The sequence below is a fragment of the Rhincodon typus genome, chromosome 33, assembly GCF_021869965.1.
Source record: "Rhincodon typus isolate 14 chromosome 33, sRhiTyp1.1, whole genome shotgun sequence".
In the NCBI taxonomy this organism is placed as follows: domain Eukaryota; kingdom Metazoa; phylum Chordata; class Chondrichthyes; order Orectolobiformes; family Rhincodontidae; genus Rhincodon; species Rhincodon typus.
Genome location: NC_063364.1, coordinates 16,414,907 through 16,427,584, shown reverse-complemented (window position 1 = coordinate 16,427,584; position 12,678 = coordinate 16,414,907). Strand labels below are relative to the sequence as shown.

The following is a 12,678-nucleotide window of genomic DNA, read 5'->3' as shown; positions in this document are numbered from 1 at the left end:
CACAGTGGTTAGCACTGCTACCTCACAGTACCAGGGACCTGGGTTCAATTCCATGTTTGGGCACATGGAGTTTGCACATTCTCTCCATGTCTGTGTGGGTTTCCTTCCAAAGTCATGCAGGCTAAGTGGATTGGCAATACTAAATAGCCCATATTGTTTGGGGATGTGTAGATGGGTTATAGGCAAAGGGTCTGGGTGGGGTGTACTGAGGTCCAGTGTGGACTTGTTGGGCTGAAGGGCCTGTTTTCACACTGTAGGGATTCTATGAAATACCTTGGAAACCTATTTGCTCCTCTAGTATTCATTTTCAAACAAGTTTGAATCAGTTGCAGTTCTGAAGAAGAATTATATTGGATTTTAAACATTAGATCTATTTCTGTCTCCACAAATGCCACCAGACCTAGGTTTTTCTGGCACTTTCAGTTTTTATTTCAGTTCTCCAGCCTCTTCAGTAATTTGCTTTTACTTTGAATCATGAGTTCAAAGCCCACCAGGCACACTTGTGTTATTGGCTTGTTGGTTGAGTAGGATGACCCTTGCTCAGGGCTTGTATTGAACTGGTATGCAAGAGGTCTTGGGTTCAAATCCTGGACAAGCCCTGGCTGTTTGCCTTCACCTTTTTTGATCAGTAAGCTTTGCACAGTCAGAAAGGAGAGATCACATCCACAGTGAGACATAACCCAATATAAATTGAAGCCTAGGATCAGGGGCCCACAGAAAAGAGTGATATCACGAGTAAACCATAAGTTCACTTGTTGGTGATAGCTACTAGTTTGATTATCTTTTATAGGTGACTTTACAATTGATGGTAAATAAGGAAAGTATATACAGGCTATAATTAAAAGACCAGTACAACATTTTTAAAAAGGAACTTAAGAACTAAGTAATTAAAACAGAGACGCCGGGCCAGGTGATGTGTTGTAATTGCATGATGGGAGAGCTGGTAGACCCCATTTATGTTATTAGGGACTACATCTGTAGCAAGTGTTGGTGACTTTGAGGAACTCTGGCGCTGAGTTGATAAGCTGGAGTCTGAGCTTCAAATACTGTGCTGCATCAGGGAAAGGGAGAATTATCTGGATGCTGTGTTTCAGGAGGTGGTCACATCCCTTAGATTAACTAACTCAAATTTGTTCAGTGGTCAGGGACAGGAAGGGTGTGACCACCAGTGAGGCAGTAGAGGAATTCAGGAGGTATTGCTGAAGGTGCTGCAGCCCTTGAGATTGTTTAACAGTTTTGAGATGCTTGCTCCCTGTGTGGATGAGAGTGAGGGTTGTAGGAAGGATGAGCAAACTGCCCATAAGACCATGGTATAGGGAGGCATTCTAGAGGGGTAAGGAAAGAGAAATGCAGTTGTAATTGGGGATAATATAGTCAGGAGAATACTGTTCTCTTTGGCCAGGATTGAGAGTCCTGAATTTGTGTTGTCTGCCTGATGCCCAGATTCAGGACATCTCATTTGTGTTCAGAGGAAATCGGAGTAGGAGGGGAAAAATCCAGTTGTTGTGCTTCACATAGGTACCAACAATATAGGTCGAAAGAGGAAGTTTGGGCCAGGAGTGGGGGGGGGTGGGGGTGGGGGGTGGGCGGGGTGGCGGGGCAGGTGGTGATGGTCGTCAGTTGCATGTAAAATTATGGAAAGTGTTAAAGGGAGAGATGCCTCAGGAGAGGCTATTAAAGTTTCCAGAACAAGTAATAGGCCAGAGAGTATGGAATGGTCCGGAATCTAACTTGAGGTCCAAAAGATTAGTGGACAACTATGAGAAAGGGGGCAGTCAATGCAGGACTGAGGGTGTTTTACTTAAATGCACACAGTCTATGAAACAAGGTAAATTAGCTTGTAGCACAAATTGAAATTGGCAAGCACAATGTTCTAGGTATCGCAGAAACATTGCAGCAGGAGATCACGGCTGGGAACTAAATATCCAAGGATACACATCCTTTTGAAAGGACAGGCAGATGGGCTAGGGGAATGGGGTTGCCTTGTTAATCAGAAATGAAATTAAATCAATAGCGAGAAGTGATGTAGAGTCAGAAGGCATAGAATCTGTGTGGGTAGAATTGAGAAACTGCAAAGTAAGAAAGAACCTCATGGGAGTGGTCTACAGACCTCCTAGCAGTGGGGAAGAAAATAAATCAGGAAATAGAAAAGGCATGTAAGAAAGGCACTATTATAATAATCACTGGGGGACTTCAACATGCAGGTGGACTGGGAAAATCAGGTTGGTAGTGGATCTCAAGGAAAGGAATTTGTGGACTGTCTATGAGATGTTTCGTTGGAGCCCCTTGTGGTAGAACCCACTAGGGAACAGGCAGTTCTGGATTTGGTGATATGTAATGAGGCAAACTTGATTAGGGAGCTTAAGGTGAAGGAACCCCTAGGAACAGTGACCACAATTTGATAGAATTCACCCTGCAGTTTGAGAGAGAGACACTGGAATTAGATTTACAATTGAGTGAAAGTAACTACAAAAACATGAGCGAGGAGCTGGCCAGAGTGGATTCAAAGGGGAGCCTAGCAGGGAAGATTGTGGAGCAGCAATGGCAGGAGTTTCTGGGGGTAATTCAGAAGGCACAGCAGAAATTCATCCCAAGGAAGAAGAAGCATACTAAGGGGATGATGAGGCGACCATGGCTGACAAGGGAAATCAGAAAAGAAAAAGCACACAATGTGAAGATTAGTAGGAAGCCAGAAAATTGGGAAGGCTTTAAATACCAGCAGAAGATAACTAAAAAGGCAATAAGGGGGAAGAAGATGACATACGAGAGTAAGCTAGCTAGTAATATGAAAGAAGATTCCGAGTTTTTTTTTAGATTTCTAAAAGGTAAGAGAGAGGCAAAAGAGGACATTGGGCCACGGGAAAATGAGTCTGGAGAAGTAGTATTGGGGAACAAAGAAATGGTGGAGGAGCCGAATAGGTACTTTGCATCAGTTTCCACAATGGAAGACACCAGAAGCATACCAGAAATTCAAGAGAGTCAGTGGGCAGAGACAAGTATAGTCACCATCACTAAGGACAAGATGCTGGGGAAGCTGAAACATCTGAAGGCGGGTAAATAACCTGGACCAGATATTCTACATCCTGAGGTTTTTTCATTCATTCACGGGATGAGGGTGTTGCTGGTTCTGGTCAGACTGCATTTGGAATATTGTAAGCAGGGTTTTGGGCCCCACATTTAAAGAAGGATGTGCTGGTCTTGGAGGGGGTCCAGAAAGGCTTATGAAAATGATCTGAAGGAGTTGTTATAAAGAGGAGAGGTTGAGGACCCTGGGTCGATGGAGTTTGGAAGGATCTGACTCAAACTTACAGAATACTGAGAAGCCTGGATAGAGTGGGCATGGAAAGAATGCTTCCGCTAATAGGAGAGACTAAGACCCAGGGCACAGCCTCAAGGTGAAGAGATAACCGTTTAGAACTGAGATGAAGAGGAATGACTTCAGTCAGAGGGTGGTTAATCTGTGGAACTTATTGCTACATAGGGCTGTGGAGGCCAAGTTATTGAGTGTATTTAGGACAGTGATTGTTAGGTTCTTGATTAGTGAGAGAATCACAGATTACAGGGAAAAAGCAGGAGACTGGGACTGAGAAACATATCAGCCATGATTGAATGGTGAAGCAGACTTGTTGGGCTGAATAGCCTACTTTTGCTCCTATATCTTATGGTATTTCTTTCTTAAGTATTTTGAATCAATCGATGAAATTGCCTAGATCACCACCACCAAGAAACTATCTGGAAAGGTCTTGTGGTGCAGTGGTACTGCACATACCTCTAAGCCAGGTGGCCTGGGATCAAGTCCAACCTACTCCAGGGGTGTGTAATAACATCTCTCAACAAGTTTATTAGACAATCTCTATAACAGCTGGAGTTAACCTGATTTTCATTTTTAACTAGTTCCACAATGTCCATGGAAATATAATTTGAGAAAATTGCAGAACATGCTGATGATTTATTATCAACAATTTTTATGCTATTGCACAAAGTCAAGAATTGATCCAAGTTAGTCCACCCGAAGCCTGCATATGAGACAAGGAAAGCCCGCTGGTGAAAAGTTTTGAGAACCTTGAATTCAAAGCCGTCTAAGCTGTGACATGCTTTAAATGATGAAATAGAAGCTTCAAGAGTTTAAGAATTTCTTTGGAAGCCAGGAAGTGTGGTTCTGCATCATGAAAACACACTGCTGCATTCATTTTTACATCCATGTAAAATGTTCACTTATCGATACACATTTTTAAAAACCTTAAAGTTACAGTGGTTAAGTTGATTGTAAGTTGGCTAAAGGGAAATTTGGTAATAATTGAGATGGATTCTATGGAAGCAGTTTGACTGTTGTAGTGTCTTGGTATTCTGTCAGAATAGGATTCTAGTGTATTACAGATTAGATTGCAGCTTGTACTAAATGTATAGAATGGATTGTATTGTTCTGTATAACTAAGATAAATGGTCAACTCTGAGCATAAGAGGTGGTTGTTCATAGAACACATAAACATGAAGAATTCCAACTTATTGACTTATTAATAGAACATTATGAGAGAAGACTGCTGGAATTGCAAGCATCATTTACCCTTTAAGTAAACACGCCAGTAAGCATTTGTTCTGTTAAAGAACATTTCTAAACCAAATGCACTTAACTCTATGGAACATTAATCCAAGTTATTGGGCTCATTGCAATTCAATGACATAGACCCAGCAGCTAACTATATTACACTGTTGAAGTTCTCAGAGGAGTAGATTCTTTGAATTCCAATGTGCTTATTTAGAAGATATGTATTATATCAAATAACAATCAAAAGAACCATTTGTAATCTATTAGTACAATGTTTATTAACTTTTATCCTTCTACATGTGGACTTCTCATGTGTTCAAGGGCTTTTATAGCAGATGCTGTTGCTTGTACTTACACAAATCCATTCTCTGGGGTTTGATTATGCAATAAGAGATTGTTAACATTGTCTCCCTTTTTGAGTAGTTGCAGGAATATCCAGTGATATAAACAATGCAATTTTGATGCATTACAACAAATGCAAAACTAATTGGGGAACAAAGCCTATGTGCTGAATCATTTTCAACCTTCTTAGATACAAATGCAAATTAACAATCAGTGTCACAGTCTTACCAGACCATAGGGCTGCTCTCTCATTAGAAAGAGATGACTGGTGGTGATTTAACATGAGGAAGGGGGAGAGTTTGTGATGGAGATTCCTTTATGGTAACCTGAGCCAGTGTGGGAATTGAATCCACGCTGTCGTCATCACACTGCTTTGCAAACCAACCGTCCAGCCAACTGAGCACAACCGACCCCCCAACAATCATTATAAAGCTTCATTTACCACTGCTCCTGCCTGTAAAACTCTGGTTAAAGCAATTTCACTAACTTGAGTACAGAAGCTGATGCAAAGTTACTCAACATTGGCTGAATTTGGATTTCTGATACATGTATTAACAGTACAAGTGAAGTTTAATAACTAGGGTTTCAAAAATAGAGCAAAAACACTGTGGAGATACTGAGAAGTCATGTGAATTGTTGATTTATTGAAGGAAGACAGATCTCTGAAAAGCATGGAAAAGGAGTCTCAAAATCATGGAACTAATGGGAGATGATACATCATGTCAGGAGTATTAAAGGCTTGCAACAGGTGAAAGAAATCTGAAGTGAGCAGGAAGGAAATGTTCTTTCACATCATGTTCAAAAAAAGGGATGGAGCACTGGCTGACAGTCCTACTGACCGTTTCTCAGATGTGGGAAGAGGTCACAAACTAAACTCCAACTTGCTGTGAGGGCAAGAACTAAATAAAGATCTGCATGTACAGTGAGAAATGAAATGTGAGAAGAATACAAAGTACATAAGAAAATTAATTTAAATTTTATTTTGAAAAGGCATATTCTATTGGTGGACTCTGAACACAATTATTTACGTGTTCGGGTTTGTCACTGTAAAGAATTGGATAATTACTGAAGAGGCTTTGAGCCAGCATAGCAAGGGGGCTGCTATTGATTGGATATAAACTCCAAAGGTGAATGAACAGCATGCTAAAGTACTGAGTTACATTGTCCCCACAAGTGTTTGCCTGTCTGATAGGTGACTCACAACTGTCCACACAGTAATTTCTATACTGTGTAACTTATCTAATGGGTGCGGACTTATCATAATTCATAAAAGATAAAGCTGTGTGTCTTTATCAAATGATCTACATATTCAGGAAAAGATCACTATCATAACCCTCTGAGAATGGACTGTAGTTTGGAATTAAAATAGAAAGTTAGTTAACAAGGTAGTTAAAATTGTAATAAAGTCATACAACATAGAAACAGGCCCCTTTCCAGCACGTCTGTTCGGACCAACAAACACCAAACTATACGAATACCATTTATCTGCACTTGATCCATTGCGTACTATGCCCTGGCATTTTAGATTCTCCATTCAGATGCTTCTTAAAAGTTGTGAGACTACCTGCCTCCACTATCCTCAAGCAGCACATTCTATACTTCCACCACCCTTTGAGTAAAAAGCACATTTCAGATACCCTCTAAACCATTTACTCCTCACCTCAGTGTGGGAAACTAAATCTTTTACCAAATAAATGTCACTCCTTACCTAACAATAACAAAATTCAGCATTTACACTTTGATGATTGAGTGACATTGGGAAGATATTGAAGAACATTTGAGTTTCTTGCAATAAGCTATTTTCTTCAAAACAAAACCTGAATAAATCCACCATTTATGTGAGGCAAAATGAAGGTGGTCACAAAAATCACTTCTAAATCTTTTGCATTTCTGATTGTCTTTTCTACATAACAGAGATGAGCCTCCATATAATTGCAGAGACGAAGCAAAGATGATATATTTATTTTAATCTTAACATCACTCGGTAGAGTAAATTAAGCTACCATTCTGAATGAATTTGTTAAAAGAAATAGCCAGGGTTAGTCCAACACAAAAAGGCACATTGAAAATCAAACAAACAGGTTGAATGCATCTCGAACTCCTTCTCACCCTCCATGTGAACTTAGTGAAAGTTAATAACTTGATCACGTTTCTTGCTTATTGAACAAGTTTACTTGATAATGGCAATCCTTCTGAATTTGATTTCATTTTCTGAGATTGATCTTTCATATTTTTACACCTTATGCTTTTGATTTGATGATAAAAACATACTTTAGTGGTGGTTTTCACCAAAGATGGCCTTAATTTTCTAGTTTCTCTTGTGAACAAATTGATTGGAAACCTTCAAGTGGTAGAAAGACCAGGATCATATGACAATTGCAGATCCTGTCTACATAAGAACATAGTTAGATTATTTCCCTATGAAATTTAGGTGGGTTAAAGTATTGAGCTAGCCAAGTAACAAAAGATAACCTTTTTTGAGTCAAAGCCATTGGAGTGTAACATGTATTTTCCTTTGTCTCTTTTAGCAGTGAAATTGTCAGCAAAACAAGTGTATATTTCTGACTGGGGAAACTATGTATTAATGAAATAGATGCTGTATTTAATGTGGATGATATCTGAAGATATTTTGACAAGGAACTTTTGTAGATATTATATTCCATTGGTTTTGATTCAAGTATGGCAGAGCTTATCAAACAGCTAGAAGAGTTGTATTTTAATTCCCAGTTACAAAGAATAAAAGAATGAATATTGATAGCTGATTGTTAAGAAGATGTTTAGATGTCTCCTTCCCAAAAAATCATCAATTGTAGTAGATTTTCAATTGTTGTTGACAAATCAGAAGTTGCCTAAACTAAGATTAATCATTGTAGCTTTTTGCTGGTTTTTAAAATTTCACTTAGCTGAACCAAAGTTATATCCTAGCAATGGACTGAACTCCACAGTCGAAGCACCAGAAAAATTAGTTCAAGGTCAAATTTAAAGAAGTCTGAAAAATAATCTACAATTCCACAAGCTTTTTAGTTTCAGATAATGCATTTTAAGTATGAAAGAAAGACCAATACTATGTTTCTATTTTGCTTCTGTGTACATTTATAAGCATTCAACAAAATTGAATTTTAGCTCAGCCTGAAAATACATTTTGTCAGCAGATGGTTCTCCATTTTATCAAAGTATTTGGGATGCAATGATGCATACTTGTACATCATTTCATTGACATGACTCAAGACAAAGGGTAACTCACTCTATTTAAACCATTTTGGAACAGGCAAGGTGTGGGCTTCCAGAGAGCTCTTGCCTACAGGGACTTTGAACAGGAACAGGGACAAAGATGTTGAAATTGTAACAAAGTGAGGTTTTTCTTTTTTTCAGATCAAAAAAGGTTTGAATAGGTATTATTGATGGATTTGGTTAAATAATGAGAATCTTGTAAAAGAATTGCCGTACATTTAACAGTGGGGTTAATTTCTGTGCATATTGGACAACAACTTCCATAACTTCCCAGGTGGAATTACTTCAAAGATCTGAAAGTTGTCATTTCAGATGTTTCAAACATGAATGACCTGCATGAAAAAAGCACCTCACCATTTGGCACTCAATTCAAAAATACTGAACAGATTGAAATTCCTGAACAGACATTGTAACGAAGCCTTAAACCTACCACAGAAATTTAGGGCTTTCCCATTCCAGTCTTAGTATAGTTCAATGGCATGGTAGTTTCAATTACTGCCAAACGAGTTACCTCATGCTGAAAATTAACTTTACGAGTGTGGAGTTTTGTTGCCTTCCAATTTTAATTATTGTTGGAGATGTGCAGTTTAAGTGGATTAGCCATACTAAATTGCCTGTAATGTCCAGGGATGTGCAGGCTAGGTGGATTGGCCATGGGAAATGTAGGGTTACAGGGATAGAGTAGGTGGTTGGCATGTGTTCAGAGGGCAGTGGGGATTCGGGCCAAATGGTCTGCTTCCACACTGTAGGGATTCTAGATTTTAGATCAACTTGTCTTTCAATCTCTTATATTTCTGTCTTGATCCAATTTTTCTTGCCCTCTCTTTTTACTTTCTGTACATGATTTTTTACTGAATTGATTTCACCTCTGGTTAACTACAATTAGAGTCATAGAGATATACGGCATGGAAACAGACCCTTTGGTCCAATTCGTCCATGCCAACCAGACATCCCAAATAAATCTAGTTCCATTTGCCAGCATTTGACCCATATCCCTCTAAACCCTTCCTATTCATGTACCCATCTAGTTGCCTTTTTACCAGCCTCCACCACTTCCTCTGGCAGATCATTCCATACATGCACCACCATCTGTGTGAAAAAGTTGCCCTTAGATCTCTTTGAATTCTTTCCTCTCTCACCTTAAAGTTTTGGACTCCTCTATTCTTGGGAAAAGACCTTGTGTATTTACCCTATCCATGCCCCTCATGACTTTATAAACCTCTATAAGGTCACCCCTCAACCTCCAATACTCCAGGGAAAATTGCCCCAGTCTATTCAGCCTCTCCCTAAAGCTCAAACCCTACAACCTTGGCAACATCCTTGTAAATCCTTTCTAAATTCTTGAAACTGATTGCTTAAGGTGATGTGCAGTTGTTCACACAGGTGTCATGCTATACAAGTGCCCAACTGACAATAACTCGGAAAGCTTCCATGGAAAGTTTACAGGCAGAGTAAAATACTGCCTAATATGTTGAAAGCAATGTCATAAGTGAAGTCAAGAGGAACATTCATCGAATTATTCACAATTAGCCTTTTAGATCTGTATTTTTTGGAAATAATTAATTATACATTGAGTTGTTTGAAACATTTAGGTTATTTATTACTAAATTGCGAATGTATGACCAGAACATTTTATAAGAAACTGGCTAGTTAAGGAAAATTTTTCTTTCTGGATCTGTTAACATTCTGAGGGTTATGTCTGTTCTCCAAGCTGGAGGCTGCATTCAAATATTAACATTTTATCTCTGTTATCTTCAGTAATGCTAACAGTTTAGAAGCTATAATTCAGTAAGAAAGTGAAGATTTAACTTCTGTGACAACATTTTAAACTCCCTAGTTTTCTTCATAGTATCCAGGATAATGCTCAGCACTTACCTGATACTCCTATGGTAGCATAAACAGCTATGGTGATTCCAAATGGAAAGCCAATGGCAACTGTCAGCATGTTGCCATTTACTCCTCTGCTCAGTATTGATTGGGCAAGTGAACCACAACCAAATAGCTGCAACATACAGAATTTTGAGCAAAATTTACAATGCTATTGTTTAAAATATATTCTGTGGAAGATGTTGTAACAAAATCTCTTCAATGTGTACAAGGTTGTGAAATGTTAAACATTTGACATATCAACATGAATGTGGCTACCATTTTTAATGTAGGATAAAACACATTTAAATCAAATTAATTAGTGTCTCCTTTAAAAGATGACAAGGAAGAGTGAAAAAAAGAGTATGAGAAAAAAGTGGGGCTGAAAGAGATAAAGAGAGAATGAAAGAGAGAGAGAGAATGAATCAATGAATGTATTTGCATTTATATATAGGCATTCATGATCGCAGCAAGTCCCAAACCACTTTACAGAAAATGAAGTACTTTTAAAATACAGTGACTGCTATATTGTACCAAATTCCAGCCTAAGGTCTCAGGGTATCATCAAGGATAATGGTTGATAGGAAATAGTCTCCAACTGAGAGAGACATCTTGGAAATTGCGATCTTCCATAGCTCCATGCCAACTCCACCTTCAATGTCAGAACAAAACAGTGGATCAATCAGCATCTATTTGGACCGGGGATGGGGTGCGGGGGATATATTAAAAAATCACCTTTAACTGTTTTTAAGGACAGGTAGATTAGTGATAGCATCGCTAAATGCAAACTGCACAGGGTCCTAAGCATGAACCAGATGCTTCCATTAAATTAATTAGAAATCAGAGGACATTCACCCATTGCATTTATTCCTGTAAAGTAAGGGCAGGGTAAGGGTGAGAAACTGGAGAGCAGAGGACTGGGGCTGTCCTGTTAGAAAGCCCTGTGATTTGATCAGGAATGTAATCCAACATTCTCACCCGCCACAGCTGGAAATGTAGATACTAGGTGGAAAACTCATACATGTGTCATTGTCTTTTCCACTAGGGTTAAAAGCAGTGGTGCCAGGTACACTCTGTCGGGATTCCTTCCCTTTATGGTTCTCTTAGTGCTAAGTGCGGCACCTTGCTGGGCCCAAGCTAGTGATACAAGAACTCATCCCTGCGTTGCACCGCGGGACGGTGGTGAGAGATCAAATTCAATAATAACTCCAAAAAGGACTTGGGTAGATATTTAAGTGCTGGGGGTGGCGGGAGGAGTGGGGGGGGGGGGGGGGGGGGGTGGTTAGTGTTGCTGGTGAAGGTGAGAAATGAGCAGGGGAGTATGACTAATTGATTGAATAACTATTTGAAAGAATCAGCACGGGCTTCATGAATGAAATGGCCTTCTTCTGTGCTGTAAGATTTTGTAAGAATAGCTCACACAGAAAAAGAACAGTATGTCTGCCGGCTGTGAAACGCGTTGGGACGTCCTGAGAAGATTTAAAGCGCTATGTAAATGCAATTTCGTTCTCTCTTGAACTGACCCTGAATTTTGCTCCCGTTATCTGATTACGTGCTGGCAGACCGCAGAGCTAGCAGTTATGCGCGTTCAAACGATTTCAAAATATTTTCTTTATGCTGTTGGCAATATTCCGTTACACCTAGGAATGGTGCCCCAGATGATTCTTACTGGTGAAATAATTCGCTTTAAATGCATACATAGTCCGCAATTTTGGCTCTATTCTTTCCAATAACAAAACAAAAAATCATTAATGCACAGTGATCTGTTCGGTTTTATTCATAATTTGCTTTCTGTTTGAAATTTAGTGCCTGTTCTTTCTCGCACCTTGCAAAAGGCAACACTTGCACGCTCCTACTTAATATTTCCTCCTTAATGAAACATCACTGGATTTCGGATGCAACTTGACGGCAAAAAGATAACTTCATAAGTCCAGCAAAGTCTGTTTCACCCTGTGTATGGTGCCTCGGCTGTAAGGTGCTGTAGCATCACATAGAAATGCAGCAGTGCTATACTTACAATCAGTATAAATGTTCCCAGAAATTCGGCGAGCCCTTCTTTGATCCATCTATTCTTTAATTTGCATTTGTCTATCAGGCTGTGCTTCTGAGCCTGTGTCTCCATTGTCGCTGCTGGGGCTTTCTGCTGGTAAAGGAAGTCCAATGCCCTGTCTGTACCTTTTAGCAATTCAGTGCCCTGAACTTCGTCACTGGGAACAGCACTGGGCACGGACTGATAACGATGTTCTACCGCCAATCGAAATCAGATCAATATTTGCACAAGTCCTCTCAGTATGGCAGCAAAGAGATTATTTTTTGCCTTCCATTCGCTGCTCTCCCTTAGCCGAAGGTGACTGGTGGATGTGGTCAGGCGGAAAACATTCAGAAAGTTATCGACTTTGGTGAGAAAAAAAGCAAACATCTTTAACTTTAAGCAAGGCACGGTTAATGATTAGCATTTCTTGCACCTTGGAACGATTGTCCCCTTTACAAGGAGAGAGCAGGTACTGGGGATACAACGAATTGCCCAAAGTTCCAGCACCCCCCCTCCCACCTCCCCCCTCCCCCTTTGCTGCACTGAACAAAGTCGAAATTATTTTTGAGGGAATGTTTGGTCGAAAAGGGCAGCACCACATTCAGAAGAAGGGAACTTTGCTGTCATCCATACGTGATGGGAGATATTGGAGATTAGATAA

At 39.7% G+C, this 12,678-nt stretch overlaps 1 protein-coding gene across 1 annotated transcript in view; it reads right to left on the bottom strand.

Annotated features, from left to right (window-relative positions):
- LOC109921656 (aquaporin-9) overlaps positions 1 to 12,120 on the bottom strand; it is a 65,089-nt gene extending 52,969 nt beyond the window's left edge. The window contains exons 1-2 of the mRNA XM_048615926.1: positions 12,003 to 12,120; positions 9,995 to 10,121 (exon numbers count right to left, since the gene is read on the bottom strand). Coding sequence (XP_048471883.1) covers positions 9,995 to 10,121; positions 12,003 to 12,107 — 232 coding nt within the window. The 5' untranslated portion in view covers positions 12,108 to 12,120. The remainder of the gene's footprint in view (positions 1 to 9,994; positions 10,122 to 12,002) is intronic.
- Between the last annotated feature and the right edge of the window lie 558 nt (positions 12,121 to 12,678).